The 27888-nt window shown below is 41.1% G+C and overlaps 2 protein-coding genes across 5 annotated transcripts in view; one reads left to right on the forward strand and one right to left on the reverse strand.

Moving 5' to 3' along the window:
- osbpl11 (oxysterol binding protein-like 11) overlaps nucleotides 1-10575 on the forward strand; it is a 22343-nt gene extending 11768 nt beyond the window's left edge. For both annotated transcript variants that reach the window (XM_088606044.1, XM_088606043.1), the window contains exons 7-13: nucleotides 702-838; nucleotides 2472-2612; nucleotides 3103-3580; nucleotides 5822-6008; nucleotides 6831-7016; nucleotides 7836-7989; nucleotides 8404-10575. In XM_088606044.1, coding sequence (XP_088462170.1) covers nucleotides 702-838; nucleotides 2472-2612; nucleotides 3103-3580; nucleotides 5822-6008; nucleotides 6831-7016; nucleotides 7836-7989; nucleotides 8404-8460 — 1340 coding nt within the window. In that variant the 3' untranslated portion in view covers nucleotides 8461-10575. The remainder of the gene's footprint in view (nucleotides 1-701; nucleotides 839-2471; nucleotides 2613-3102; nucleotides 3581-5821; nucleotides 6009-6830; nucleotides 7017-7835; nucleotides 7990-8403) is intronic.
- Nucleotides 10576-11757: 1182 nt separating this feature from the next.
- tgfbr2l (transforming growth factor beta receptor-like) lies at nucleotides 11758-26886 on the reverse strand. Of its 3 annotated transcripts, XM_088606048.1 has the most exons (7): nucleotides 26483-26886; nucleotides 19986-20136; nucleotides 18364-18566; nucleotides 16842-17656; nucleotides 16368-16509; nucleotides 16034-16161; nucleotides 11758-15271 (listed from the first exon to the last, which is right to left on the reverse strand). In XM_088606048.1, the coding sequence occupies exons 1-7, from the start codon at nucleotides 26532-26534 to the stop codon at nucleotides 15023-15025; spliced, it is 1740 nt and encodes a 579-aa protein (XP_088462174.1). In that variant the 5' UTR covers nucleotides 26535-26886; the 3' UTR covers nucleotides 11758-15022. The 3 variants fall into 3 exon arrangements, with proteins under 3 accessions (XP_088462174.1, XP_088462176.1, XP_088462175.1); XM_088606050.1 differs by lacking the exon at nucleotides 26483-26886 and having other exon boundaries at nucleotides 18364-18562; nucleotides 19986-20125; XM_088606049.1 differs by lacking the exon at nucleotides 26483-26886 and having other exon boundaries at nucleotides 19894-20125.
- Nucleotides 26887-27888: the final 1002 nt, after the last annotated feature.

A 27888-nucleotide genomic window follows, 5' to 3' on the forward strand; every position in this document is an offset into this window, starting at 1 on the left:
AAATGGTGCTCCGACCTCTCTGCTGGTAACGGCAAAGGTTATTATTAATTCAGCAGCTGTGCATTGTGGCTTTTGTGCTGAAATTAATAACAGTGGCCCTCAGGCCGGGTCTTTATGACTATAAAGAACTGTTTGCTGCTTATATTAACTACGTATGACTGTCTCGGCTTGGAACATATTTAAGTCACGTGGCCAGATGCTCCTTATTTAAATTCCTGAGAAAAGTTATCTTGCAGCTGTCATTTCTTTCTTTGCCACCTCTTACTACAGAGTCCTGTAAAAATTTCCCTGCCGCTACCGCAGTTGTTTTGAGCAGGCTGCGCCCCAAAACCCGAGAGCTGAAAGAGTTAACGAAAAGAAACACCCGATGAGCTGCTGCTTCATCACGTCGGTCTGTTCTAGAGTTAGGTGCCTTTCAGGATCTAGTTACAGGGGTTTGTGGTTCATGTAACCCAGTGTGCATGAAGGAAGGTGTTTCACTCTGTGACCAATCAGGTGTGGCAGTAGTTACTGTTGGGCAGGAATTGCCCTCATTTTTTTTTCTGCTTTTCGGTTCCTCCTCCTCCTCTTGGGTCAGGCAGCTACATGTCTTTTTGTGAGCTGCCCTCGTCTCTCGCATGTTTTTTTTTTCCTACCGGCCTTGGCCTCCAAGGGCTCGAGGAGCATGAGCACGTCTGAGCTGAATGCGCCGTTCGTTTCAGGAGCTACCATCGAGTGGCTGGAGCCCAAGCTGCCGGAGCACCTGAAGAATGGAGACGTGCTGCAGGGCTTCTCTGCAGAGAACAAGCCTGCGAGTAGCGGGGAGCAGTTGAGCACGGAGCCCTGCAGCTTGGCTGGGGTAGGGCTTGCGGCTCCAATGTGTTTTTGTTACTCGGAGCAAGAGGTGGTTTCTGTGCTGAGAAGTACTGGTTCAAGATAAACCTGTTCCTTTGGCAGGATAAGTCCTGTAATGGAGTATTGTTGGCATTTTAGGGGAAAACGCCCTTTTAGGGTATGAAAATCCCTCTTTTGAAGGATTAAGGTGGTGTTTGAATTCTAGCCCGTTGGGGTTTTAAAGCAGGTAAGAGTCTACTAAGGGGTTCTTATGTTTGGGCTGTTAGTCCAAACTAAAGTTGGATTGTGGGATTATTCACCAATTTGTAATTATTTTTGGAGTTTTAACTTTTTTGAAATTATTGCTGCGGTATTACAGAAAATGCAGCATGGTAACTGAGCAGAGTTACCAAGTTTTGCAGAGCCATCAGTTTAGTAGAATAAAAATGAAACAGCTGTATCGTTGGAAACCAGTTTATAGCCCTTAAAAAATAAATGAGTGGCTTTGTGTTAGCAGTAATTGATCTTACCTGCTTGAGGTATTCCACCACCTTCTCCTTGAAAATAGTCTTCATTGCTACTGCTGAAACATGAGCCGTTCTTAACAAGTTCAAATATTCTAACATGAATTTTCTAGGTATTCTGTCACAGCAGCCAGGTATCTTAGAAGTACAAGCGTGATGCTGGTTGTCGATTTTTGGATGATTTAAAATTCATATATCTTTACTGCTTAATTTAGGATTCTTGTTTGAAATGACATGTATTATCTATGCATGTCAACAATATTCTTTTAGAACATATTGCCTGAAAGAAAAACAATTTATACACTCTTGTTTGTTTTTTTAGATGTAAGAGTAAAAGTAGATACCAGTTGGCTTTTATGACGAAAGGCACCCTGTGTTGTGAAAAATGAATCGGTGTTTAGGGTGTGAATTGTTATAAATTAAAAAATGAAAAAAATCCTCAGATGAAAGATGTTTGAAGGAGCACACTGAAAACCTCATGAAGGTTAATCTTGATATGTATACAAGATTTGTTTTTATGTTAAGGAGGACCATGTCTACAGATCAGTTAGATCAGATAAATCAGTTGTGAGCTTGTGGGACTTTTTTCAAGTTTCTGGTAGAATGAAACTTATATTTCTGTGTAGTTTAGCTTCATGTCAGCTGGGTGTAAGGAGTGAAAGGAGGGCTCTATCCTCGTCAAATCAACTTGATTCTCCCAGCATCAGCTGCACGTAATGCAAATGTGATGAGTTCTATAATTCCATCAGGTGATCTCTGGAAAGGATAACTACAGTATGGACAACTTTATATCAGGGAGGTAGATTTGAAAGGGTCCCATTGTGGGAACTGGCTCATGCCAGTTGGCACACATCCTTGAACTGTCAGGAAAGGGGCAAAACACTGTCTTCTAGGCCAGAGAGAATGTGTGAGAAAGGGACAAAGTCATGTTGGTTGGACACATGCAATCAAATAGGCAAAGCACAGTTTAGCTATTGGTGGCTGCCAAATCCCAGTATATTATTAGGTAGGGGTTTCCATTAATTTGGGAAGTCTTTGCCGGTCTTTTTTTTCAGTAGTATTCGGTTGAGTTGCATTTCCCTTGTCAAAGAGGAAAGGACGGTCTAGGCTAAGAAAGCCCTTTGCTCTTGTCAGGAACAAGAGGATGTGGACTGGGAGGACGAGGTGGAAGACGCCTTTGCTGACCAGGAGGACGACCTGGGGGCAGTGGAGGAGCAGCGCAGCGTGATCCTGCACCTCCTCTCGCAGCTCAAGCTCGGCATGGACCTCACCCGGGTGCGGCACTGGCTCGAGTTCAGCCTCCTAACTCTTCGTTTTAAAACTGCACGCAGGAAATCGCTTGTACACGGTCAGACTTTGCTTCCACTTTTGGCACGTGTGAAATCTGGAATCGGGTAAAAGGGCCATGAGCGTTGATCAAGCTGGAGAAAGACGAAACATTTAACCTTTCCTAGAAACGTTTAAGTAAGCTCATGTTGGAATTCCGTTCAGTGTTGGGTCTATATATCTCTCCAGATTCCAGACTGGAAGTGTTCATCTGATTTTTTTATTTTTTTTTAGTTGAAACAAAGCATACGTTTGGCTTGCATGATGACATGATGACTTGCACAAGGCCAGATGCCTTTGTGGAACGGATGGCATGCTTGTCTAGTATAGAGGCCTCCCTCAGGGCCATGAGTTTGGCTCCTGCGCTGTCTTGCCCGTTTTGAGTTTTCCTTCTTCCTCGGGGTGATGTGTGTCTATCTGTCTTATGGTGACCTCCCAGGTGGTGCTGCCAACCTTCATCCTGGAGAAGCGCTCCTTGCTGGAGATGTACGCCGACTTCATGTCCCACCCTGACCTCTTCCTCGCCATCTCTGACGGCAGGAGCCCCGAGGAGCGCATGGTCCGCTTCGTGGAGTATTACCTCACCTCCTTCCACGAAGGACGCAAGGGGGCCATCGCCAAGAAGCCCTACAACCCCATCATTGGGGAGACTTTCCACTGCTCCTGGAGAGTGCCCAAGGACAAGAGGGACAACATCTCGTCCTCCCAGGGCAGCCTCAACAAGGCCGGGCTGGAGGGAGGCCAGGAGGCCTCGGACTGCTACCTCATCCGCTTCGTGGCGGAGCAGGTGTCCCATCACCCTCCTGTGTCCGGCTTTTATGCGGAGTGCCAGGAGAAGAAAATGTGCGTGAACACTCATGTGTGGACGAAAAGCAAGTTCATGGGGATGTCCATTGGCGTGTCCATGATTGGGGAAGGTAGGGCTCCTCCATCCTTGATTGCATTGGCTTTGAGGTTGTAGCACAAATATTTTGATATTGATTTGGGTTTTTTTAATTGCTGTTGCGTTTCACCATCTTCTTAGATTTTTCCAGATTCCTCCTCTCAGTCGTGCTTTAGTGTGGCGTCGCTGGTACAGTTTTCACCAGCTCCTTCATCCTGAGCCCTGCTGCATTGTGCCATGCAAGGCACCACATTTGTTGGCTTAAGTAATAATTAGATGTTAGCCGTTTCCCTAATTAGGAGATAGCAAAGTGAGTGCGGTACTCTTTAAATCAAGTGCAAAGCAAAGTTACTTGTCCAAGAAGACATGATGCACAGCAGGTTTTAAATAAGCTCCCCTGTGCATTCTTGCACAGCACGAACTGTAAATGCCACAGCTTGTTTAGACCTGTATCAACATGAAGACTTTCACACTTTGTCTTGGGTTCCCTGCCAAATTGATGTTGAAAGTTTTTTTTTTAAATTACAGATCTTCAAAACTGGGTTTTGAAGAACAGTGTACTTCAGGGTGTGTTTCCTACATTAAATACCATGAAAGAGATGAATAACCTAGGAGATAAAAAAAAGGCGGTGCATAACCGTTTCCTTGCTGTTAAAAAAGATTTAGGAGGTGGGATGTTGGTGCCTGCAACTCTTTAATTAACGACCATTTTAGATTTTGCTGGAATCATGAAGACTTTGCTTGCTCTGCATTTTTAACACCTAGTTGTACAGTACTTCATTGTAAACAATGTGCTACATGAACAGATTTTTTAAAAGCAGCCTTTTCAAGCTTGGGTTTCCAACTCCAGGCATTAGGGTCCAGAATTCTGCCCTTTTGAATTGTCAGCATCATAAGGCTGTTGGAAAAGGGATAAGTAGGACAAATTAAATTTTATTTCGATACATTTAGAAAAGGATATATTTACGTTTCTTTCAAGAGTAGAGCTGGTTATAAATGGGAAAGACATGGAAATCCTGAAGGACTCCGGACCTGAGGAACTGAAGCTGGGAATCTAAAAGCCAGGGCTTCAATCACACGTCCTGTAGTTGAACTTGATGAAATGTGCACAACATAGTATTTCCTGCAGTTTGTTCACTAGAAACAATTGCTAAACTGGATGTTGTATATTTTATTTACCCATTGTCAATAGTGGTATGTTTGCTCAAAAGATTTTTTCTGATATAGCCCTGAGACACTATAATCTTATTTTATAAGCTACAGAGACAGTTTCAAAGGTGGGGGACATTATGGGAACATAATTTTAGCTAATCTATCAGTCCATTAGCAGTCTGCACAAAAGAACACTGGCCATTTTCTTGTTTTACTTCTCTGCAAAAGCAATGACATCTCTTTTTTTAAAAAAAGCATCTGTGGGTAGTTTCTGCTTGAGTTTAGCGCTTGTGCTCTTGGTTGTCTGCATATAATAATAATTGCTTACACTTATATAGCGCTTTGCTGGACACTCCGCTCAAAGCACTTTACAGGTAATGGGGTCTCCCCTCCACCACCACCAGTGTGCAGCCCCCACCTGGTTGATGCGACGGCAGCCATAGTGCTTTTGCCAGAACGTTTGCCAGAGAGCGTTTGCCACGCTCACCACACATCAGCTATTAGTGGGGAGGAGAGCAGAGTAATGAAGCCAATTCATAGAGGGGGATTATTAGGAGGCCTTGATTGGTAAGGGCCAATGGGAAATTTCGCCAGGACACCGGGGTTACACCCCTACTCTTTTCGAGAAACGCCCTGGGATTTTTAATGACCACAGAGAGTCAGGACCTCAGTTTTACGTCTCATCCGAAGGACAGTGCCTGTTTACAGTGTAGTGTCCCCGTCACTATACTGTGGCATTAGGACCCACATGGACCACAGGGTGAGCGCCCCCTGCTGGTCCCACTAACACCTCTTCCAGCAGCAACCTTAGTGTTTCCCAGGAGGTCTCCCCTCCACGTGCTGGCCAGGCTCACACCTGCTGAGCTTCAGTGGGGCTGCCAGCTGTGAGTTGCAGAGTGATATGGCTGCTGGCCACACATGTGGAAGATCTCCTATCGGAAGTTTGGCAAAACCATGCAGAGGATCTCCTTTTGTTTGTAAACCAATAGCCTTTGGATCTGCTGCTTGTAGGCATGCGCAGGGCTGTTTCCTTACAAACAGGCAGCTGGGGGGACAGGAAGTTGTCTCTGATAGCACCAGCGTCGAGCACGGGTGAAGCTTGCCTCCCCCTCTCTTGTTTGAGGCGTGCTGAGCCTGCTGGAGCATGGGGAGGAGTACGCCTTCACGCTGCCCTGCGCCTACGCCCGCTCCATCCTCACGGTGCCCTGGGTCGAGCTGGGAGGCAAGGTCAACGTCAGCTGCGCCAAGACGGGCTACTCCGCAGCCATCACCTTCCAGACCAAGCCCTTCTACGGCGGGAAGCTACACAAGTAAGGGCGGCTGTGCAGCGTGTGGTGCGCGCCTGTCCCTGGAGGGGGCTGCGCGTCGGTTCGCGCCGAAGAAGAAAGCCGGGCGGGGGGGCTGTTTTTCCTGGGTCGTGGGTCGCTTGTATTCCTGGAAATGTCGTCTGTACGGATCTCATTCCGGAAGGGAGGGGGAGGGACGAGAAGTCATTTGTGGTCGCAACTGCAGTTTTTACGAACAGGGAGGAATAGAACGGGCACCCCAAAATCCTGGATGTGGGTCCAGAGAAGAAGCAGCGGCTAGCGTAGAGTCACCTGCATGCGCGCGCTCTGTACTCCAAATATAGCGTTTTATTTAGTGATTGTCAGTGTTTCAGGAATAGGGTCCTTCCTCAGAACAAATGATGTCCTGGTGAAGGCGATTTCGCCCAGACATGAACAGTTCATCCACCCATCCTTTTTCTAACCATTGTATCCAAAACAGGGTCGCAGGGGAGCCAAAACCTATCCTGACAACCAACGGGCACGAGGCAGGATACGCACTGCACAGTGCCAGTCCATTGTAGACATTGACAATTGTTCAATAAAATGTTGGGAGTATAGTGTGTACATTCAGCTGACTTAAGTTTTACTTTTCTCGCTAGAAAACCATATTAAACTCCCTGTTCTTGTAATATTGCACCATCAGCACTGGGGGAACAAGTATCAGGAAACACATGGTTCAAACGGAAGTTTCATGCTTTCGCCTCTTAATGAGTTTGATTTACCATTTTTTTTGTAGCCCGTTTTTTTTTTGGTGCGCCCAGCCAGCTGAATGTTTGTGCCGTCTTCTCTCTCTCACGTCCCCAGAGTGACGGCTGAAGTAAAGCACAACCCAACCAACGCAGTGGTGTGCAAAGTGCAGGGCGAGTGGAACGGAGTCTTGGAGTTCACGTACACCAGCACCGCAGAAACCAGGGTGGTGGACATCCCCCACCTGCCAATCACAAAGAAGAGGGTGAGGCCTCTGGACCAGCAAGGGCCATACGAGTCCAGGTGAGAAGAGCCTCAAGCTCCTAATCTCCACCAAAGCTTGGCAGATACTGACGTGATATTATGTGGGATGGGTGGTCCTTTCAAAACAGGCACCGCATGAAGAAAGGAAGAAAACCTAAATTAAGAGCTGCTGTACCATCGGAATGTATAATGCATGTAAACAGGATAGATGCCCACCTCGATCTCTCCAAACCAGTGGGATGAACTCCCATTACATTTGTTCATACAAAATGATTCTATAATAATTGGTGCAACTGAAAATTCTATAAACTTGTTGTTTTTTTGTAAATAATTGCTAATTTAACTATGACAAGTGTTAACTTTGAATGCATTTTAGATTTATTTCACCTGTAGCTTTGTTGTAGGTTTACTGAATTTATGCAGAATAAGGAACAGACAATGTCTGTTCTCAATTTATTTTACATGACAGTTTTAAGACCTAAGTTAAACATATCAATAATATCACCCCAGTAGTACTATCCTTCCTGACACAGGCTTCGCCCAGCGTGTGTTGTCCCTCGCACAGCAGTGCTAAAACACAAGTGTCCAAAGAAACATTAAGACGTCTGATTCCACTACTATAGCCGACCATGTAGATACTGTGCTGCAGACGGCAGGTTGTGTCAGGGCTCTGAACATCATTTGCTTCTGAGGCGTGGTGCGTTGCTGTCCTTGAGCTGTTCATGTATTTAATGTTCAACTTGCATATTTTATAAACGTGGATTGCAGGAATTTCCAATTGTTCTGGGCCACAGGCTTTCAAGATGTGAGCTCGGCGCTGGTGTTTTTTTGAAGCTGAACTCTGACCCTTTGTTGCAGACGGCTGTGGCAGCACGTTACCGAGTCGCTGCGGGAGAAAGATATCGACACGGCGACGGAACACAAGCGCTTTTTAGAGGAGAGGCAGAGGACGGAGGAGAGACATCGCTCTGAAACAGAAACACCGTGGCGAACCAAATATTTCCACAGAGAGGTAATACACACAGACCCGGATTCCCTTTTTCAAGTCATGCACATCATTTCTGAGTTGGTACCTTGCTTAAAAATCAATAGCCACCTCTTTTCAGTTTGTATCTTTCATGACCAGGATTTTTAATACAGTATTTAATGGATCTTAGCAAGATTCCAGCTTGAGGCATAAGTTATCATCATTCTTGGTAATTACCTGTGAAAGTGTCATTTTATGTGTGTTAAGTATTTTTTTTTAATTTCCTGATCCTTCTTAGTGCTTTTATGCAGAGAAAGTCGTGTAAGTTATATATCGAGATGTAAGCATTTCTAGCTCTTAATTTATGCCTCAGAATTTCTGGCATTGTAAGAACCAGATTCAGACGGGCCAGTGAAAGTAGTGCACATGTTGAAGGGTCCAACTTGTCTCTCTTTTCAGGGTGAAGGCTGGGTATATCACAAGCCATTGTGGAAAACAACAGTCGCAAACCCCTGAAGTGTGAGATTCCCATGCCTGTCCGGAGTTTTAATTCAGCCATGCGATGTGGTTTATTTTAATGTCATGGGGAAAAAAAAAACAATTTACAACTTACGTTTCATTTGCAGAAGAAGCCACTGGTGTACATCCACAATGTACAAAACATGGAAGCAGGGCACTTTAACTTGCAAGTACAACACAACATGGTGCATATTTTGTAATGTTCAATGAATACTTTTGTATAGTGAAATACTAAACGTCTTCAAATCAATCTGTATTCTTGTACAGCATGTACATATAAGAGGTACTTTACTGATGCTGCCTTAAAAGAGATGGATTTTGGCAGTAGAGAATAATGCTGAAGTCTTGGTGAAGTCTGTTGAACTCAACTTGAAAGATTCGTGTTTTATCTTATCAGGGAGTTTGAGCACACAATGCCACTTCTGAGAGGTCATGGTGGCTTGTGCACTTTTTTCGTACATTATACTGCCCTTTTCAGAGAGCAAACCTCGTACAAGGAGGCACAACAGTGGGAAAGTTAAGGAGATTGAGGACTTAAGTAGCAGATTTCAAAGCTGTCTTTTATATGCTGTATTTCTCTCTGACAAGTACTCCGAGCTGAGAAATTTCTCACTTCAAATAAATCTAAGGCTTTTAATGGAAGACTGGTGTTATTTGCAGAATGTTTAGTGTTTCATCTAAATGTAATATTGTCACCTGGTAACCTAGGATTCATAAAAAATTGATACATGTGGCTTATTCTTCAGAGCTTGGAGTCAGTGTCTTTGAGCCTTGAAATTTGATATTTCAGCATAATTGTGCTCATATCAGTGGTGATTTTTCTTTACAGTGTGAAAAGGTTGGCCTTTTTTTCTGAAAAGTAGCTATTTTGTGTTAATTTTGTTCTTTTGGTTGCAATCTTCCCTGCATGTCTGGTCATGTTAAAGTGTTGTTTGAAAAAATGTACAGCATATTTCAGTCAGTTGTGAAATGGGTTTTGTTAATGTTTCCCTCAAATGGTTGTAAGATAAAATGAGGTCACAGCTGTGTTTTCACCTGCAGCAGAAACAGGACATTACTGGATTGTTGGCTGTTGTTAATTGAGGGGTAATATGACCAACAAGTGCTCAGAATGAGTACAATAATGGTAACAATTCCTTGCATTCAGATAATGTTTTTCTATCCAAAAGTGCTTTACATACAGGGGGGACCCGTTTCATCCAGCTGCCCCACTGCACATAGCTAATCCTGGTTTTGTCTTTTTCTACACAGCACAGTGTCAACATCCTAAAATGTCCAGTTCAGTATTGGCCAGCCATCCAAGTGTTCATTTACCAGAGCTGGATAACCGAATGATGTTTCTCTGCCTGCAAAGGTTTTGATTTTTAAAAGTTTTGTTTTGAAAAGATTGCAATCGAAAGCACACACGTGCTTTATATGACAGGAAACCATACAGTATATACTGTGTGTGACTGGTTCTTCAACTGCGATGTGCATATTTGCACTTGTAAATATTTTTATGCAATACACAATCCATGCTTTAATATGTGTCAAATGATAGAAAAATGTGAGAATGGCTTTTCTGACTAATCCCGTCGCATCCATAGGAAACATCTTAGTGCTTCAGGTGAGGAAGAGTGTTCCAAGCAGTGTTTTGCATGCACTTGATTTTTTTATGATAAGCTACCTTATTCTCTCCCACATGGTGCCTTAACACCATTGCTTCTCACATGTGTCTTCCAGTCCGTGTACACAGCATGACCTAGGTCCTTCTTAAGGAAAGCCAGATCTGTTGTTTCATCATAGCATTCAAAAGATACCTTGACATATGCATAAATATCTTTAGCCGCCTTGTCATTACAAGTTTCTTCCTTACTGGAGAAATTGCATCAGTATCTACTTAAGGAATCTGTGAATGGGAAAAGAAGTGCTTACTCAGACTACACACCTGTTACTTTCAACATTACGATGACACTGACAAATAGAGTGGTTTTGTGCACATTGCTTAGTTCTTAAACCATTCTGTACATCTTGCTAACCTGTGAAGTGCACTGATATAATTTAAGATGGCACTCCTTGTAGTCTTAGATAAGTGTGAAATATTCTGAATAAATAAAACTACTTATCCATTGTGATTTATTGATTGATTTGAGTTAATTTTCTCCTGTATTCCTAATGATTTTCTTTCATCCTTGATTCCCTGGGCTACACCCTCTATAAATACCAACCACAATGTTCTTGTGTAGTATCCTTGTTTTCATTAAGTCCGTTTTAAAATTTGGATGGTTGTTATTCTGGACTATCTGTAACGTCTGAGGCTTGGTGTGGTTGTCCTTGTTCAATATGCATTCCTGACTTCATCGGCGATCAGAACAGAGATGTGAAATTAAGCGGCCGATGGCGACATACCGCTGCATAAAACTATTCTCGTGCTGTCCTCTAGCGGTAAAGCCAATATTGTACAGACCCTGCCTATCGCTTCATTTTGAAGGCGCTAATAAGCATTAACAAAAAATGTCTTCTTTAACACTATTTTACTACTCAGGAATATTTTATCTTAAACGTATGTTAAAAAATACGATTATAAAAAAACAAATTTACCCAAAGGGACAATAAAGCTTTGAATTAAATTGCAGAAAGCAATTGTTAAAAATCTATACAGGTGATGCATTTCAGCAAAGGTAGGGTAGGGCTTATCACAGGAGTAAGATGTTTTCGTTCCTAAGACTGTAGTTTCTTGAAATAGTTTGTACAATACGATGCACGCATATTCTAGACAAAAGTGCAGGATCTATGTCTCGGTTGTTGAGAATTTCGCACAACATTGATTATCCAAACGACCCGATGTTGAAAAATGTACCTCATTTTGTCGATCTAGAGAGGTGGGTGCAAAGGTGATCATTTTGATTTTATTTTTTAAAAGGTCTTCTTTCGGTATGGTAAAATACGTCACATCGCCCGGCATTTCTGCATCCCCAGCACAAACTTTGCGAGCGGAAGGGGGCGCTGTGTCTCTTGCATCACCTAGTCAATACTGGAAAATGAATATGAACAAACCCTTCATATGCGCTGAAATCAAATTTGAAAATACTGTAGCAGGGCTTGTAACGTCTTAATTATAAATTTGGGTTTAGATTCTTATTATTCTCCGTATTTCAAAGATCTCACATGTGCTTCGGGGATAAATTTCAGTCTGCCTCGACCTGGCACAGTTTACTGATGATATGGACAGACGTGTTCCAGAGATGAAAATCAACCTCACTAATGAAGCCATGTACGGTGCTTAAGATTTATCATTTAAGAAATAAGCAAACGTTAATAGTGAAAAAATATTTATTGCACAAAAGAACAGTTCTTGAATGGATTATAAAATCGAACACTTTATAAATTGAAAATGAGTACATCTTTACAAGTGTGAAACCAGTTCACAATAAACACATACTGTTTTTTGGTTAAAATGCCTCTAAGATATGCCCCTTCCTATACATGAAGACATTGTAAATGACCTTTACTCCAATATACAATATTTAAAAAAATCTTATATGGTTATTTCTCATTATATTGTATCGTCTATCAATTTCACATGGATTTTTTTTTTCTGTGAGAAGTTTACACATCAGTTTGGGAAACACTGCTCTATATAAAGACTAGCTAGGGTATAAATAATGGCCATCTCTCTTTGTCAGACAGAGGTACTGTACGTGAACGGGGATTGAATAGTATTAAATTGATAAGTTACATGCTCATAAATTATTAGACAGGTAAGTTTTCAGAGGCAGTGGGTCGAAGGCAGGTGATGCAGTGCTCTGGATACCTAATTTTCATTAGTATTGTCATCTGAGAGCAGGGCCACTCTGCAGTCTACCACATGTTCGGTCTCTTAAGGCTTCCCTCTGTGGAAATCCGGAAGAATAGGAGAACAACATTTCTTATGTTCTTATGTCACCTGACTTTGGGTTAGGAAAAATCCTCAAAAAAACAGTCCAGAAAGCTAAGCCCTGTGATCTCCACCAGGAGATATACAAAAAATAAAAAAAAAACTGATACTTCATGTTAAACATGATGCCATCATACCTGTGTTGGCTGTCTTGGCTGTGTTTGATTCTTAGTTACATATACTGAGCTAACGTAAAAGACACGATACAGCATATCAAAGATATTGTTTAAATGAGACAGTTAAACTGCTATTGCTTCAATCTGATTTTAGGGTCGAAAAGCTTGTAAGTTTTTTTTTTTTAAACTTCAGGCACAGGATTCTTTAGCACAGCTTATTTAACTTTTCCACATTTGAGAATATTCATATGTTAAACTAAAAAAACAAGCAAGACACTATCCAAATTATGTGATCTGAATTTAACATTTCTGAGAGGTTAATTGCAGAACAGGCTTCTTTGAATGCAGAGTGCCATTTCTTGGGGGAATATATTTACTTCTGATTGTGATCTATAGTCAGTTAGGAAGCTGCATCAATCACAGGACTTGCAAAACTGCAAGTTGGAAACTGCAGAAGAGCTACAGTACATCGAGCCAGGCCTTAGGAAAGCCTTTAGACTTCATATCCATATGACTGCTGTGATAAAAGATGGGCTTTGGCAGAGATCAGTCAAGGCTTAAGCCATTACAGTTTCAAATACTGTTCAGAGTTGTAGTTTCCTGTTCTTTTTTTTCTTTCTGTGTGTAAAATTCAAACTGTATTTTTCATACACCTAAGCCTGTAACTCATGCGAGCATGAACAGACTTTTGCACCAAACTGTAGGTTTAGATTATGCAGTCTAGGTATTGTACTGCCCCTGTTCAGTCCAATATAAAGAAGGACATATAAAATGTGAGCCTAAAAAAATCTTGAATAGCTTCTCACCTACAGGTCCAGCCTCCATGATGTCAAGATAGGAGGTAGGAAAAAAATTCCAGTGCATTTAAAAGCAGTTTCCATTGACGGAAGATGAATTCTGAAACAATCCACATATTTCAAAAGCAGTCACCTCAAAAAAGTATGTTAAGATTTGTTTGTACTTGGGGCAACTGTATATTTTCATACTGCCATCTGATTGTCGTAGACTCCTATAGAACACCCTATAAAATATAATAACACTGCAGTCCTCTTAAATCTAATGCATAAATGATGACAAATGGACTCTAATGAAAGCTCTCTGGTTTCAAATAAAAGGAAAATTCAAAAGTCATTTTTGCAGGGACACAATATTGTCGTGCTACAAGAGACAATTAAAAAAAATTAAGAAACAGTTGTTTGACCTCACAATTACAACGCACTATAAACGTTTTATAAAACTGTAATTTGCTCATTTTCCTGTTCAAATTGCCTAATTATCCCAGCTGGCCTCCTGTGGGTCTGTTTATTGTGGTTTCTTTGACAAATCTGCATTTTTGGGCTGGTACCCAGAATTAATTAATTCTAATATCCAATAAAAACTTCACAGAGAATTTCATCATGCAAAGACCCATCACCAAGTAAATACTGGCAAGACCACACTGCCAGGAAAAGCATAACATCTTCTTCGTAATGCAAAAAGAGACTAAACCTTCAGGTTTTAAAGCACAACTCTAAACCTCAAGAAACAGTTCAGACAAGAACACAACAAGGATGAACAATGGAAAATGTTTCTGAGCTCAGTCATTTCCAAACTCTTCATTTCCGACAACAGTATTCCAAGACAAGCTGTGAGTTAGAAATTCTTGTTTGGCTGCTGTAAAAGCTCTTTTTTAACTGCTAGAACCTTCAAACAGTCACTATACTACACTGGTTCTGGGATCAACTAATTGTTTGAAGTCAAATGTCAATAACATTATATGTAAAGCTAAGTGAAAAGATGTGACTCAACTAGAAAATGTAAAACTTTTAACACCAGAAAATTCATTTTTATAAAGTTTACATTCCAATTTGTATATTATTGTCTTCTGGGGACTAATTATCCTTTAAAAGTCTATATAGGGCTCTCATGTCAGGTACAGTATGTCCAGCCTTGCCTATCAGCCTCTCCTATCACATCTGTAGTTCATCCTAAAGCACTAATTCCTAAAGACGGATCACTACTAACTTATTCATCAAGTAATCAATTAAGCTAGTCATTTTAATTAAGGAAGCTCTAGTCCCCGAGGACTAGAACGTTTTGTTCCATCGATCTATAAATTAATTTAATAAATCACCAAGACCTGATCACAGAATTTTCAAGCCTTTAGAAATTGGTGATTTAATGGTTATAAAAACTACAGGATTGGGGCCCTTCAGGATCAGGGTTGGAGCTGCCTGGTCTATATTTTATTTGAAAACCTAGACTGTGGCCATTCCTACAACTAATGAAACTCTCTTTCTGTAGCTGTCTCACAGAAAAGAAATGAGAAAAGTCTTCGATAAGGTGAAAAATTCACAAATGTGCAGCTTTAAAATATCAGGATTACACATGAAAAGGAAAAGAGACCAGCTCTTTCAGTGAAAGTGTATCTTCTCAACGTCTTCCTCCCTGGCCTGAGAGGTCTAGGGTGCCTTTAAAGACGTAGGGCATTCCCTCGGGTCTAGAAGCTCCACATTATTTCTCTGTCCTTCACCGTCTCGGGAAGCTTCTACACTTCGGTCACAAGTCGCACTGCTGCCTTGTCTTCGAGAGGCTTGGGCTCGTGGGCGCTGCTGCTGGGCTTCCTGAGCTCCGGGCATGCGGGGCTGCTGGTGTGCTGGTTGTTGTTGTTCAGAATGTCCTCGTACCCTTCCTGCCCCATGGAGTTGAAGCGCTCCTCCACGCAGTGCGCGGTCAGTCGGGCCTCGGGGTCGTGATCCCAGCACTCCACGATGGTGGAGCACAGGAACTTCATCCCCTGGAAAAGACACCCCAGGGCAAGACAGGAGATCATGTCTAATCCCTCACCCACCCTTTTAACAACAGCCGCCAAGCACGGTGAATAAAGACGCCAGTGCTGTAGAAGTCCACAGTCGCCGTAAAATAAAAGCTTGATCTAAGATCATCCTGTAGCTTAAAAATACCCTAAAATTCTCCTTGACTTTGATGTTTTAAAAAAGTTTGACTTTACAGATTAATTCATGAAATGTTTTGATTTTGAACTGTAGCTGGTTGTTGTCCGTACTTTCTTAAAGCTTGAAACTAAAGAATTCTGAACACATTGAACATTTTTTCGAAACAAGAAGGACTTAAGACGCGATTTTGTTCCCCTAAAATTATTTTCTGAACCAATCCCTGCACGAGTCGTTTAGATGGAGAAAGTGGAATAAAGGAAGCATACAGAATGTCAAACGACAAAGACACCCCAGGACGTCTTACAGTATATACTAATAAATAGTCACAAAGAGGTCACCAGTGGAAACTATGTGGAACAAAATTTACCACCGAGTGAAGGAGGCACTTCTCTACCTAAAAAGCTTGTAGCCATATGGAACAAAATACCCGACCATGTGGCTTTCTGAGATCCTGGGATCTCTTACAGTAGCTACTAACTAACCAAATGGGCTAGACGGACCGAATTGCCTCCTCTCATTTGACACCTTTCCTGTGTTCTTGTTTAATGTCACTCATTCAGAAGGCCAGCGCTCACGCAGTCGGTGGGACACTGCGCTGTCGGTACCTGGTGGACCAGCCAGCTGCTGGGGATGTCCGGCCGCCCTCTGTCCCGGAGAACCAGGTCCCTCATGCTCTCCACACAGGGCTGCTCGCACACCTTCGAGCCAAAGGGCGGCTCGTAGCCCTTCACATCTGGCAGGACAGAGAAACATGAACGGTCACGTCGGGCTTGTCTTCACGCAGTCAATATCTTGTAGAGAGTTACATTATCTTACAGAAAGATCTTCAGCATATATTTCATAGATATCATAGATTGTAGCTTTTGATTTTGTCAAAGGGTGTATAAATACTGCGGCACATAAAGAGCAAGAGCGAAAAATCAGAATTCAGGCTCTTACCGCCAATCACATCACACCTAGACGCCATTTCCCATAGGACCAGAGCCATGGAATACACGTCCATCTGTTTGAACGACTCCAGGTCTTCCAGGTTGACCCGAGATTCGAGAACCTCTGGAGCCATGTAGCGTGCAGTGCCCACCTGACACAAACAAGCAAAGTCTGCAGGCAAGGGGTCTTGACTTCGGCAATGCAGTAACATTCTTGTGTGGAACCACGAAAGAATCACTGAGAATAATCAATGCTTTTCACACTACCACATGAACAGTTTAGATTAGTAGTAATAATCTGGAGGGAAAAAAAACAATAATTTTATATCTCATGGCATCTATGACTATACAGTAACGAAAACATGCATACAATACCAAACATTGGTAGAAATCATACAGCATGTCCAAGTTCACTGTGATTAATTGTCATTTATAATACAGCTACACTAAGTGTTTTATGTGATTAAGCAAACAGCTGTCTTACCTGCCCACTGTTGGCAAAGTCATCCACTGTGAGAGAGAGGTCCAGCCTCAGAGCCAGCCCAAAATCACACAGGACACACTCTGTCTTGCTCTTCATCACAATGTTGGTGCTCTTGAGGTCTCTGTGAGCAATGGGGATTTTAGGGGCTCCACAGGCGGTGTAGTCGCTGTGGAGGTGGGCCACTCCTCTGACCACGGACCCCGCCACCGAGTGGAGCTCTCTCCACGTGAGGACATGGCTGGTCAGGTAGTCTTGCAGGTTCCCCAGGCTGTGGTAGGCTGTGATGAGCCAGTATTGCTTCTGTGGGCCTGTGCCTCTCTCCTCAGCTGTGAGAAACTGCAGCACGCTCTCATGCTTGAGGTTAATGTCCGAAAAGATCTTGCGCTCATTCTTCCAGGAAGAGTACTCCACAGAAGGGAAGATCTTGACAGCGACGGTCTCATACTGTCCAGAGGCGTTGTGGTTCAGCCTGGCTCTCCAGACGTCAGCGAACCGCCCCTTGCCCACCACAGTGTCAAGCTCGATGGGCAGCAGCTCGGTGTTATGGTTTATGTTGTTGGCACAAGTCGAGGAGACATCTGAGTGTCCATCGTCCATTATCGTCAAGGGTTTTCCATTGTAATCTGTGTTGTTCTTCGGAAGGTCCAAGGACTGGTAGTGGGTGCGTTTAGGAGGCCAGTCTTTGGGCTGTTTGTTCTGGTGGCGGGTACGATAAAGGTAAAAGGCCAGGGTGGAAATAATGGCAACCAAAACAGGTGGGAGCAAGCTGATCACAACCACAGGAATTACTTCTTTGCTCTGTAATTTTAAATATCCTGCAAAAGAAATACAGACACATATTTGGGGGGAGTTTTAGTAAAAAAACAATGCTTCTTTGCTCTTTTTTGTACCAAAGTAAAAGTACACTACATACTCTACATGAGAATACAGTAAGTCACTTACTGTAGTACTGTCAAAAAAGAACAACTGTGATCTTTTTTAAAGTCCAGCAATTATTTCTATAAAAATGAAACAGAACAAAGTAACAAAATTTGCATTTAATGTTGCTGTCTTTACTATTCTTGTATGTTTTTGTATGATTCCTGTTACTCAAGCTCATGTTTTTCAACATTGCACAGCAGTTATGCTCAAAACTTGATTAGTGCAGCAATTTTTTAAGATGGCCTTAAACCTTAGAAATTATTGCATCATTGTGGTATTAAAACGACATTGTAACCCCCCACCCAAGACAAAGTTCCAGACTGAGGCCCCGAAAATATTTCTTTTGTCCTCCATTCTTTTGTTGCTGAAAAATAATCATTACTATCGTTTCTTTTAGGGGACAAACTTAGTCGAGGCCTACTGTCATGAAAGACAGCAAGTGTAAAGTTTGTGTTCACATGGTTAATAATACAGAAATAAATATTTTGTTTTCCCCTGAAACTTTTTGTAGTTTATACTGTATAAGTACAGTATGGCGCTGCTGGAAAAGGCTTTTTTCTTTCAAAAACTTTTGAGCCAAGGGAGTTGCACATCACTTTACCATTGGAGTGCTTGTCAAACACCAGCATGTCGTTACACTCGTGATCCTCCACACAGCCACAGATGTACACAGTTCCCTCATCAGAAGACTGCTGCACCATCAGGCACTGTGTGGTGGAGTAATTGGACACCATGATGTTCTCCAGGGCTTCCTGTGGGTGGTGGCACAGGGTTCGAACGCTGACACTCTCATTGTCCTGCTTCCTGAAACACACGCAGACAGGTTACACCTCAGCTCACAGGGGCTCAAGCCAACATCAGCAGCACATCCCAGCTTTGAGACTGGAGTTTCTTCATTACTGTAGCGTCCACTTGGGCTGGGTTAGGTAGAGGGCACTCCTGACCCATGACTACTAAGATTCTGTGGGCACGCCGTGCAGGATGTGTTTGGCTTTTCAGACTGCAGATTAGATGCAGAAGGTCTGGTCACAAAGCATTCTGGGCATTATTGCAAAAACATCACTTTTAAATAATTGCCCATGCTTTTCACATCTTATGTAGTTTGGTCAACCTGTGTTTCATACGTTGTGTTTCAGTGACTCTAGGTGGGAAGTCATTGTTTTCTATGTGAGTGTGGAGCCATGGTCTGGTGTCTTGTTCTGATTATCAGCTCTGGAGCTGTTGCCAGCCCTAGGCAGTGCTTTGTAAGTATCACATTGCTATTATTAGTGGTAATAGTACCAATTTGTGCATTTCAATTTTTCAAGCTGAACAGTTCTTTCAAAGTGATGGTATTTAATAAAAGCATAATCTAAAATCAGCGTTTGAAAACAGATTGATGTAATTGACTATGCTTTGGCAACCCTGGAACAAGAACATATTGGTTTACCCCCAAACATCCCATAGCCACAAATTCCTTTATATGAAAATAAAAGTAAGTCATAATTCAGCAGGGTAGGGATTTATTGAAGAATTTTCTTGGTGTTTTTAAATATTTCCAGAAAAATTCAGATCAATGAAGCAATTATGATGTTTAAATAGAATTCTAATCCACCTTTCGTACCTGATTTTGTGCTGCTTTTCATGAAAGAGAGAAATCTATTCCCGGCATTCCAGACTGAAACTGCTGCTGTGATAGTTTCTATTTTTTTATTAAGTGTGGGATGGGAGTTTCTTGTTACATCTGCCAAGTTTCCATTTGCTTTTCTCAGCAACCTTTTACTGAAGCCAGCTGGCTCATCCCCCATAACCAGAGTCACTTTTGAAAAAGTAATTCAGTGTTCAAGTTTATTAACCCCGTGTCTTTTCTGAAGAAGGCGGAAGGGAACGAGGGCAAGTGCATAACTCAATTTTTGAAAACATTCATTTTATATCACATACTGTAGGCTTTATACTAGATAATACATAAAATCCATTATTGGGATAGCTACAGTCTTTTAACAAGTTAACCATGAACACATTAATGCACAATAAGGTGTATTCAAACTTGCATGAAGTATGAGTTTTGCACAGCAAATATGTTTACAGTATGTATTCCTTTAAAAGTTGTTGTAATCTTAGTAATTAAAATGAAATTGGCCCAAATACCTACTTATTTTGCCAAAGTATTTCGTAGGTTCTCAGTAATAACGATATTCTTTTTCCATTAGACATGTTTTTTGAGACCTCAACCCCGGCACGTACCACACAGCCACACAGATCTCTTCAGACATGGCACAGAAGGAGCTGAAGTTGCAGTTGCTGGTGCAGACATTGTTTTCACAGCGGGGGCTTGAAGAGTCACACCACTTGCAGAAGTTGGTCTTAATGTTTGTAAAGGCAAGAGAGTGGACATCTGAAAAATAAATTAAGCACAACAGAAACACCTTTTTTAGGCTTTGGAACCAAAAGCTTTGCATTTATCTTGTTGCCCGAGCTTGACAATTCATACAGCAGTTGCGTGATTTAGATGGTTTGTTCTTTTGTGTGGGTTATCATCTGCCATAGTCCTGGGACACTGCTGAATCATCATGGCCATAGGAACACAAGAACACAAGAGCGTATGAGTATAAGAGCATAAAGACTGGTTATAGATGCCATTCAACTCGTCTGTCCCATTTGGTTGTAAGTAGTTAACAGATCCAACCGTTTCTGGAAGGAGGACAAGATATTGGCCTCATGGCTTCAGGGTTTTGGATTCTATACTGCTCATTTTCTTCCCCCATATTTACTTTTCCCCTCTCCTTAATTTCCATGTAATAAAATGAGCCAGTCACAATGTACAGTACATTGAACACATTCTCCTTGGGATTCCTTAGTGCTCTCCTTTCAAACTGCACCAGCATTTGGATACTCAAAACGCTAGATTCACGTATTCTCAAGTAAGGACCTTTATACAGTACATGGCACTGTGCTATGCTTGTATCAGCACATGGTCAAGGGTTTCTAAACAGTTTTTATGTGATGAGTCTAAAATGGACAGTCCAGATCCAAGCAGCAAGGTACTGTACTAATGCTGTATCCCTGGGCAAGAAACTTTACAAACTTTACAGCAAACCCAGCTGTATAATCTCTATGTAAAATAGGTCATTTTAACCACTGTAAGCAGCATAAAAGCATCAACCACATTAATGAATACTAGTAATCGAGGTGAGATATTAAACATCAAAGCCTGGCTCTAAATTTAAAACTATAAATCTCAATATTCTGCAACTGAAAGAGAATAACATTCAGTTACATTTTGTTTCCGGCGTGTCTGACACAATGTGCTGTATTTGTTTATTTTAAGCGGCTGTTACCCTTTTCTTATCTTAGTTCATGCATGAAGGCTCTACAGACAGGAGACTTCTAAGAAAATTCATTTACAATTTAATTTCACAGTATTTACTGTTAAATCCTGCACTCATGTTGTGTGTGCAGGCATGATGTCTTATGTTATCTCAGACAATGTAAGTTTGGGATTCTGTCTAAACATCACAGGTTAAGCATGATAAGCAGCCACTAAAAGGTATTTCTGGTTTCAATCGAACTGTGTTTCTTTAACTGAGCAACATGCTGGGTTATTTTGGAGATTCCCACTATTCCTTGTGGCATTTGCTTCTGTAAAGCATCATACAAACTGTGTTGAAAAGGCATTGGATCTTTCAGATACACAAAAAAACAGCACTAACAGTGAAATGAAGGGTTTGCCTGTTGCATAATTGACTGTGTAGGAAAATAAATTACTTCTGTATGTGCTTTTCTACCTGGAACACTCACACGTAACATGAAAAAGTGAGAATCGCATGAAGAGAACGTATCTTAATGATGTTGACATCCATAACGTGAAAAGTGAAAGAGAGAAAGATGAGAAAAAATCTCAGTATATCCGCTTTTCTATTCTTTTGCTTCAGACGCTGTTTTCAATCAAAGCCTCAAGTTCCAGCTGATGTTCTGCAACAGTGATCGATTCATCAAAGCTCCAGTTTTGCGAGTTTGGTCTAATTGAACTGATTTTCCAGGTAGAGGGTGTAAAATGACAAATTCTGTTCCTCAGGACTTCATCCTTTCTTCCAATTTTTTGTAAGTCAGAGTTAATTATAATGCAGCCCTCCCTGTGCCCTCTAAACTGGAGAATCAGGCTTTTATCAACTGCTTCAGAAATGTGGGGAGTTTGTGGCTTGACAAGGGGACAATGGCTTTTTTATTTATAAATCTGCAGTGAAGACATGCAGGGTATCAGCTTTCCAAACATCTTGCGCTTGTAATCCCAGGAGCCCGAAACCACAGATTGACTGCCACATCACAATAGATTAATTGTTAATTATATCCAGATGAGCCCTTTTCATAAGAAAACTACAATGATCTAATAAAGCTGCACAAACATTAAAAGAAACAGTACACATCTTTAAAAAGCATTCCAGATGTTACCCAACGCAAAACATCAAAACATAAACTTCAAAAAAAAAGAGAAAAGAAAAGGCTGGATAAGCAAAAACAGAAAGCAAACTTGAAACTAATTAAAATCAGCAGTTACTGCTCCAGAAATAAATTAAATCCATAAGTACAGGCTCAAGCCAAGTCTGAAGAACAGTTCCTCAGTGCACTGCTGGGAAATGTGACTAAAGTTTGCTTACAAGGGTGTTGCAGAAATTAAAATGCATTTTCTTTTTGGTGTTTTACAAACAGGTTTACTCATAGAAAATATAGCAGTTGATAGGAATAACCGAAAAGTGGAACAGTGGCATTCAGCTAAAACAGAAGTACAGACCATACAGACCATAAACAATGAAACCATAAAAAGTTATAGTTTTCATAAAAATAATAGTTATATAAACCATGACACTCTAGGATTCACAAATAACAATAATCATTTGCAAAACTCCAGATCAAAATACAGTTTCTTTATGGACAGTATCTGTCCTCATTTACTTTTGTTTTTATTGACTAATCGTACAGTTCATGTAAAAGTTATTCAGATTCTAAGGGGGTGACAGTCATAAAATGCCCTCTCATTTATTTCTAGGAATAATATTATTTCACCTCACAAGTAACATTTTCCTGTCACACCGTATTAACTATTTATAATGATGAATCAGATATTAGTGCACTTTGGCACTGAGTCTTCTTCTTCTTCTTTTTCTTCTTCTTTTTCACAGCCTTAGTCCCAGACTGTCCTGGGGTCAGCTGCTTTGGTTGCTCTTCTCCATTTGTCTCTGTCGAGCACATCTCCCTCACTCACTTCACATACCTCCATATCTTTTCTCACACAATCTATCCATCTCTTTCTAGGCCTGCCTCTTCCTCTGTTACCTTCCATCTCAAATTCCATTACCCTCTTTGTTACTTCCTCAACGTCCCTCCTCATGATATGTCCATACCACCGTAACCTCGCCTCTCGCATCTTCTCAACCACATCCACCACCCTACATCGTCTACGGATTTCTTCACTTCTGATCTTATCCTTCATTGAAATCTGCAGAATCCATCTCAACATCCTCATTTCAGTTCTTCTCATCAAGTTCTCTTCCCTCTTTCCAACTGCCAAGCATTCAGCTCCATATAGTAGTACAGGTCTAATCACAGTCTTGTACATTTTGCACTTTAACTTTCTGGGAATTTTCCTGTCACAGATTATTCCAGTTATTTCTCTCCACTTGTTCCATCCAGCTTTCACTCTTTGTTTTACTGCCTCCAGTGTTTCTCCTCCCTTTACCAGTCTTGATCCAAGGTATTTAAAGTCATCAACTTGTTTCAGTTTTCCTCCATTTGTCTCCTCAACATTGGTCATAGTATCTCCTCTTCTCTCCATTACCATTATTTCAGATTTTTCTGCATTCATTTTCAGTCCACCCTTTTCCAGACTCCTCTGCCATTTGAACACTTTCTCCTGTAGTTCTACTTCTGAGTCTGCCATCAGTGCCACATCATCAGCAAAGATGAGTTCCCAAGGCACTTCTGCTCTTACCTCCTCTGTCAGTGTGTCAATAATGTTTATGAAAAGGAAAGGACTTAGTGCTGATCCTTGGTGTACTCCAACTGTGATTTCAAACTCTTTTGTCTCTCCCTGTTGTGTTATCATCTTCGTAGTTGCATCTCTATAGGTTGCTTGAACTTTGGCACTGAGTGATATGGAATATACATTGTCCTTATGCCTGCTATGAAACTTTCTTGTTAGGCCAGATCCTCATTTTCTTGTTATTCTGAGACTGAAATATGTTGCTTCTAGAAGATCTGATGTATTTTTGTTGCTGCCCTCTCTGACCTTTGCTTTATTCGCATCTAGAACAGAACCCCTACCTTTGTGGTTTGCACTGTTGCTGCAACAGTACAAAGTATGCGGTTTTAAACAATATATTTTAAAATTATTTTCACGTATTTGTTTTCCATTGTTTTAATACATCTATAGATTTTGTCTGTTCGGCGCGAATTGCTTTATACGGAGGAACGCTTTGTCAAGGCTGTTTTTCATTGAAGGTATATATAAAATTAAGTTTGCACTTGGGCTTTTAACAGAGAGAAGCACAAAGACCAAAGTCAGACACCAGGTGGCATACGAACTATTCAAAATCCCACATCAATAACGGTACCACCAGGACAACACGTTTATAGCCGACGTACAAAGATCATTTATAAAAAGAAAGATTCAATAAAAACGTTTTAGGAATTCGCGTGGATTCCTGACACTGTCGAACTGTCTCCCTACCCGTTTGATCATAAATGGTCAAAGTCTGAACATATCCAGTTTCACACACACACAGTACCCACGTAATTTTTACACGATATGTAAATATATCGTTTGTTCATTTTCTCTCAACGTGAAGCAGAACTCCCCATTCCAGCCAGGCTCCGTGAAGAAATGCAAATGTCGTTTACCGAAAATATTTATCATCAGGACACACGAATACGCGAGGTGTGAAAGTGTAGTACAACAGTGAATATCGTTAATACAGCGATTTGGTTATTTACCAAATCTTATTTTGAATGCAATGGGGTGCATCGCAGTGTAGCTACAACGAAACCTGGCAATGGTAAAACAAATTCGCCACAGAAAATCACCGTCGATTGATTTAAATATTTTAGGCAGCGTATTATAAACACTATCTCACCATAGGGAATTCCTGGGGTCATACTAAAACTGTTTTCCAGATCCTCCAAACTGATTTTTTCTGGAGTGCTTTTTTAGTCACAGTATCAATAGCCTAGTTTCTGTATGGGGTTTCACACTGTTTTTTCCAAGACATAATCCTTTTCACCTTAAATTCCCTTCTTAAACTACTAGCGATTCCAGTATGTAATGTATGTAAGATTCGGCATATCTGCAGTGCTGCCAAAACCTGTGTACATGTACGAAACTGAACAGAAAACGGAGATTTTACAGCAAACCTTGCGGACTTCATGGTCAGTCCGCACCGCTCAGGTCCTTTCTATCGGTGTTTACGAGCAACATGTGGAAAGCGGTAGAAAAGAGCTATCAAAAGCTGATGTGATCATGATTCAGTTTGGGAGCAGTCTCAGTCCCTAAGATACAAAACACTCCTTTTAACTGACAGTAATTAAGATTCTTTACAATTCCAATGTTACTCCAAGCACCGCTTTCGGTGAATTTCACAATTTTAAGGAAAACGTTGAAGTGTTTAGACTTCACACAGATAACGCCTGCAAACAATAAGACGGGACCACACCTTAAAGGCTGAATTCGTGTAATTGGTGCGAGTCTGCTTTGCTCAAACTAAAGACGGTTTGTCTAAAAAAGTTTTAAAATGAAGGATTGTCTTCTGTTGAAACATCAACATGCATTCAAGACTATGAATAAATGTCCATTGAACGTAAAAACGTATTAGTAAATAGACTTTCTGTAAGATAATGTATGGATACGTAAGGGCCTAATTGTAATTATAAGCAGAGTTTTATTTAAACCTTTTTGTTTATTAAGTCAATTAAGGTAGTTTACTTAATATTAAATATATTTTCAGTGTGCCTACGGTACTGATCTTTACTGCGTGAGAACGTTCTTAAATTTTGTTTTGTAAACCAATAATGCGGACTGTTATAATGGTGGGTTAGAATTTAATGTTGCCTACAGCTCGTCATCAGCACCTCGGAAGAGCAATGCCTTGTTGCAACACGCAGAACCCATTTAGAAGGTCCAGTTGGTACTGTATATCATATTCATAATGCAGAATACTTTGCGCGTCAGAGGTGATTTGAACGATAAGATCACCTTTTAAAAAATCTGATATTATGTTCAACCTACTTCTATACGAATGAACTATTCGTATAGAAGCAATACATTTCCCTTAACATTTGTACTGTTCGTCGATGTGCGGTTTGTGACACCAGAACTACGCTCAAATAAAAAAAAAAACACCCTATTGTCGTGGAAAACAGCTCGACTCATCAGCGGTTTGAAATGAGCAAATGAGCTGTCTGAAATAAATCAATAGTGAATAAAGTATTCAATAAAATAAAAAAGACACGAAGTTCCCATAAAGTAGGCATGGATGTTCAAAGTATAGTATTGGGATACCCTGCTCTCTGACCGCATCCCTTAGTACAATGAAACCCTTGAAATAGAAACCAACTTTGGATTAGTTGAATCAGCACTTTAAGTTTTCATTCTTTGATCACAGGATGAAAAGAAATTCACCGTGCAACGGAAACAACTGAAGTGTTTTTTTTTCTTAGCGTGCAGAGAAAAATAAAAGCTCTCATATACTTACAACAAGAAACGATAAGTGCAGATGTTGCAGCCGAGAAAGTCCAGCACCCCATTATCTTGGTAATAATTAGCAGCTTAAAACGTCCAGAGCCGTCGGACCGCTGTGTCCCCGCCTGCGAGTCCTAAGTAATGATAACTGAGCATTTATTCCAGCTCGATTCGCAGGACGCTTGGAGTTTGGGAGTTTGGGGGTTTGGGCTGACGCTGAGAGTAGGCGGTTTCAGTTACACTCGTGTGAGGAGGTCCGCCCAGGAGCTCAAGTACAGTACATCATCATCATCATCATCATCATCATCATCACAAGCCTGAGATCGTTCTGTAAAGCCGACCAGTGGAAGGTGGAGTTTTAGTGGGAACAATCCCAAACTACTCCACTGTATCCTTTTAAGACATTGTAGTCCAGCTAGTAGTTTCTGGGGTCGAATGACGCACAACCTTTCTCCCTTTTTTTATTTTTAAAGGCATAGCCTCCACGTCACTGAACACTGTATTTGTCCGAATATATAGTGCGTATGTACAGTAATACACTATCGTTTCCACAACTCACAGCACCGTAACATAGGTCCATTCACTTTGCAAATAATCAATAAGCGGATCTTCTTGAAATACACAGAGAAAGTCAAGAAAGCAAGCTCCCCAACTATAATAATTTATCAATTAAACAGCTGTAAAATCAGCAGGCCGTGGGGAACAGAGCGGAACAGCGAAAGGGTCGCTTATCATTCGCCTTGTTTTCGTGACTGCTAGTCTAGGGAGACGTGTTTGAGAAAATGGGCGCTTTTTTTCTTTCTAGCTGTATTAGGCACTGTCATCGTTCTGACTCCTACTGTACTGTACTTCTCCGGCCCCCGAAACTCTGAAGGAGAGCAACAAGTCTCCTGTCATTTTGAGTGATGCAAAGAAATGACACATATAATAGAAGTATAGTTACATGCATGCAGAAAGACTGCGGGTTGCAAATGACATTTCTAAACTTTTTTATTAATACAATGTATTAAAGTAATATATCATCCAGGTGGATGCTGCACATTGGTGGTGGTGGAGGGGAGTCCCCATTACCTGTAAAGCGCTTTGAGTGGAGTGTCCAGAAAAGCGCTATATAAGCGTAAGCATTATTATTATTATTATTATTATTATTATTATTATTATTATTATTAGACTGACATAAACGGGACAATAACCGGCTTCTATAGCAACCCAAATGCATGTTAGTAAGATTGTAGACGGTAGATTAACTTTACAGGTTTACTTACTATCCTTTTATAAAGCGTATTTTTGTAACCCGTGGGGAGTGTAATGACAAGGGCGTCATAACCTGTGCCAAAGTCAACATGTATTACTGCTCTTAAATAGTAAAAGATCTTCTGGACTTTCTTGTTGTGGGATATCGCGATACAAAAAACGTGC

The sequence above is a fragment of the Lepisosteus platostomus genome, chromosome 14, assembly GCF_059453375.1.
Source record: "Lepisosteus platostomus isolate fLepPlt1 chromosome 14, fLepPlt1.hap1, whole genome shotgun sequence".
Classification (NCBI taxonomy): domain Eukaryota; kingdom Metazoa; phylum Chordata; class Actinopteri; order Semionotiformes; family Lepisosteidae; genus Lepisosteus; species Lepisosteus platostomus.